This window comes from Limulus polyphemus, unplaced genomic scaffold, assembly GCF_000517525.1.
Source record: "Limulus polyphemus unplaced genomic scaffold, Limulus_polyphemus-2.1.2 Scaffold1, whole genome shotgun sequence".
NCBI lineage: Eukaryota > Metazoa > Arthropoda > Merostomata > Xiphosura > Limulidae > Limulus > Limulus polyphemus.
In genome coordinates, this window is record NW_013665611.1 from 1135247 (window position 1) to 1138025 (window position 2779).

General features: G+C 32.7%; 1 protein-coding gene across 1 annotated transcript in view; it reads left to right on the plus strand.

Annotated features, from left to right (window-relative positions):
- The first annotated feature begins 609 nt into the window (after positions 1 to 609).
- LOC111087181 overlaps positions 610 to 2779 on the plus strand; it is a 22813-nt gene continuing 20643 nt past the window's right edge. The window contains exon 1 of the mRNA XM_022392983.1: positions 610 to 982. Within this exon, the coding sequence (XP_022248691.1) occupies positions 931 to 982 (52 nt within the window). The 5' untranslated portion in view covers positions 610 to 930. The remainder of the gene's footprint in view (positions 983 to 2779) is intronic.

Below are 2779 nucleotides of genomic sequence, written 5' to 3' on the forward strand. Positions count from 1 at the left end.
ATTAGATTATAGATATAATCTTACGTGTGCATTGATAGTAGGTAGATTTAAAAAGGATATAATAATCTTAACAAAGATAATGGACGATTTTTCACATAGTGTTAAAGGTCACAAGGAAAAAGACTGATAGAGTACCAGGTCTAAACAACCAAATAAAAAATATTGTAAAAAATTGAGTTCAATTAGTGTATTATAGTGCTGTTTATAGCCTCTTTTATTATTTAGTAATTTGTTAGTATAATACAAATATGAGAAACTGGCTTTATTAAATACATAATTAAAATATGCGGTATAACAAGGAGTTAACTTGCTTGTGTTAATTTACTTATTAAATGTTTATGCTAGAAATTTTAACTGATAAATTAATTGGTAATTATGATGTCTAACATAAATTCATTTTAACGATGATTATAATCATAAAACGTACACATGCGCTCACCTTTCCAAAAAACTGTAAAATTGTATTTTTTTAATTTTGCTCCAACAGATGGCAGCAAAGTCGAAAAAATTGTCTTTAAACAGTTAGTGTGGGATTTTTTCATTGTTTAATATACTACACGTATAACTATAGCGCCGTTGCATCTCATTCAGAAAGCCATAAAAGTGCACTTGGAAAGCAGATCTCAGCGATAGACTGTGAGATGACGAGGCACAGCACTTAGATAATCAAAGAACTCTGTCATAGTTAGCTTTGGTGAGATGAAACTTGCGATTGGTGGAGACTGGTTGTGAAGTCGAGGCTACAAGCTTACCTTTCCTCTTTTACTCTTTTTTCTTTTAGTACTCGGTCTTCTTCTCAGATTTATAATTCTCCAAAAAGATAACATTTTTGCGCTGGCTGAGAAGTTCGTTCAGGGTGCTGCTTCTTCGGAAATTAACTCTTATATAGGAAGGTTTCATCACTTTCAAAATTTATACAGAATCTACAAAATGACGCGTGTGTTGATTTTATTTCTAAACTGCTTTCTTCACATTCACCAAGGTAGGTAATTAACTTTTTTATGCATATAAATATATCTACTTTGTATTTATGGAAAATTACTACGACTCTGACTTCGTCATTAATTTTGAACTATTGACCATTGGGAAGACAACCAGTTAGCAACATCCTGCCATCCCCATTCAGGCTAAGGGATTTACTGTCACTCTTATAACGCACTAACTGCTTACAGTAGGTGGAATATTTTGTGGTATCGCGCGAACTAGAAGTACATCAGATCCCAAATCCAGAACTGTAGCACAGGGTAAATCGAATATCGATATATATTGTGACCAGATTCAGAACATTTTTTACTTTTTAACCACGACTGAGCGACTCGTAGAACGGCTCCGACTTTTTTTTTTGTTGTTTTTTTTTGCTGTTTTTGTTTTTACTTTTCAAATACAAACTTTCAGCTCATACCTCCGTCATCTCTTGACATATTTGATATATATTTAAAGTTTTGGATTCAGGAGGTCAAATTCTTCCGACTGATGCATTTGACCACACTCGAGGTCTCATAGATTAATTTACTCTAATCTTGCCTAAAAGAATTTCAAGTGCCGCGGCTATGGAGGGTTCCCTTTTGCTCATTTTGAAACACATTTTCATTAAAAGTAAAATAAAAATTCAAAGACATTTATAACAAAGACACGAGTTTTAGTATTTGAGAGAGGGATTCGAAGGTCTTACGAACATAAAATATAAAGATTTCTGAAAATATGTTGTAGTTTGTTTCTGGAAACATCTGTTCTTGACTTAGTTAGTTACCTATGTTCTTAAATATTTGTGGAGACTTTTAACAACGTATTAAAGCATGAATATTTCCTGTAAAACTTAATGGTTGTTCCTTAGCGTGTTCAAAGTTAACTAGTCAGTTAAGCCTGAAGACAGCTGCAGTAGAAAAGCCGAAAACATGTTGCACAAGTAAATTATTAACACCAAGAAACCTTGGGTATTTATTATTTAAACATATGAAGTAGATGCCAGTATTTTGTGACCCGAGTTGCAAAATACCTATTAGCTTGTAGCTTATACTATCAACGCCAGTCAGTGCTTATTTCAACTAAACTATCAACTACTGTTTGATAAAAATAATCAGAACAATATTTAAAAAAAAACGACAATTTTTTTTTCAAATGATTTAGGATGTATTTTGCCAGCTTTAATAAAACTAAACTGTATTTAGATAGTTTTTATAACTCTTACACATTAGCCCTCAAATTATCGATATGTTTAAAAACGTTCACTGTACCGTTGAGGTACACATATTGCATTTTGTTGAGTAATGTTATGTTTGCACGTCATAAAACTCATTGTGAATAAACTAACAGGACAAATTAGGTGGTGACACTTATTTTCTGTGTAGAAATACACAGGAAACCATATCATCAATAACTGAATTAATTCTAATTATGTCTCTGCAGATAGACATACTGTTTTTCTATTGTTTCTTCTTCTTCCAAACACTTCACAATCGACCTGCATTCCTTTATTTCTCGTCGGTTTGATTTGAAACCTATTAGAGTTATACCCTGCTCCGATACGCCAGAAATCTTCATTTTGTTTATTTAGGTCTTTTTAAAGATTGTATGTGGTGAAATGTCAAACAATCCCAAAATCTATATTTTGGGCTCCTGTGCGGTCATATTTAAAGAAATCAAGATGCAAGTTGGCGCAAATATAAATTTTCATGCACCCAACACATTGAAATAAAAAAAAGTTGTATGTGCCCATTTTGAGTCTTTATTGGGGGGGGGAGGAGCTCAGAAAAAATCATATTTTGGGGACTTTTGGGAC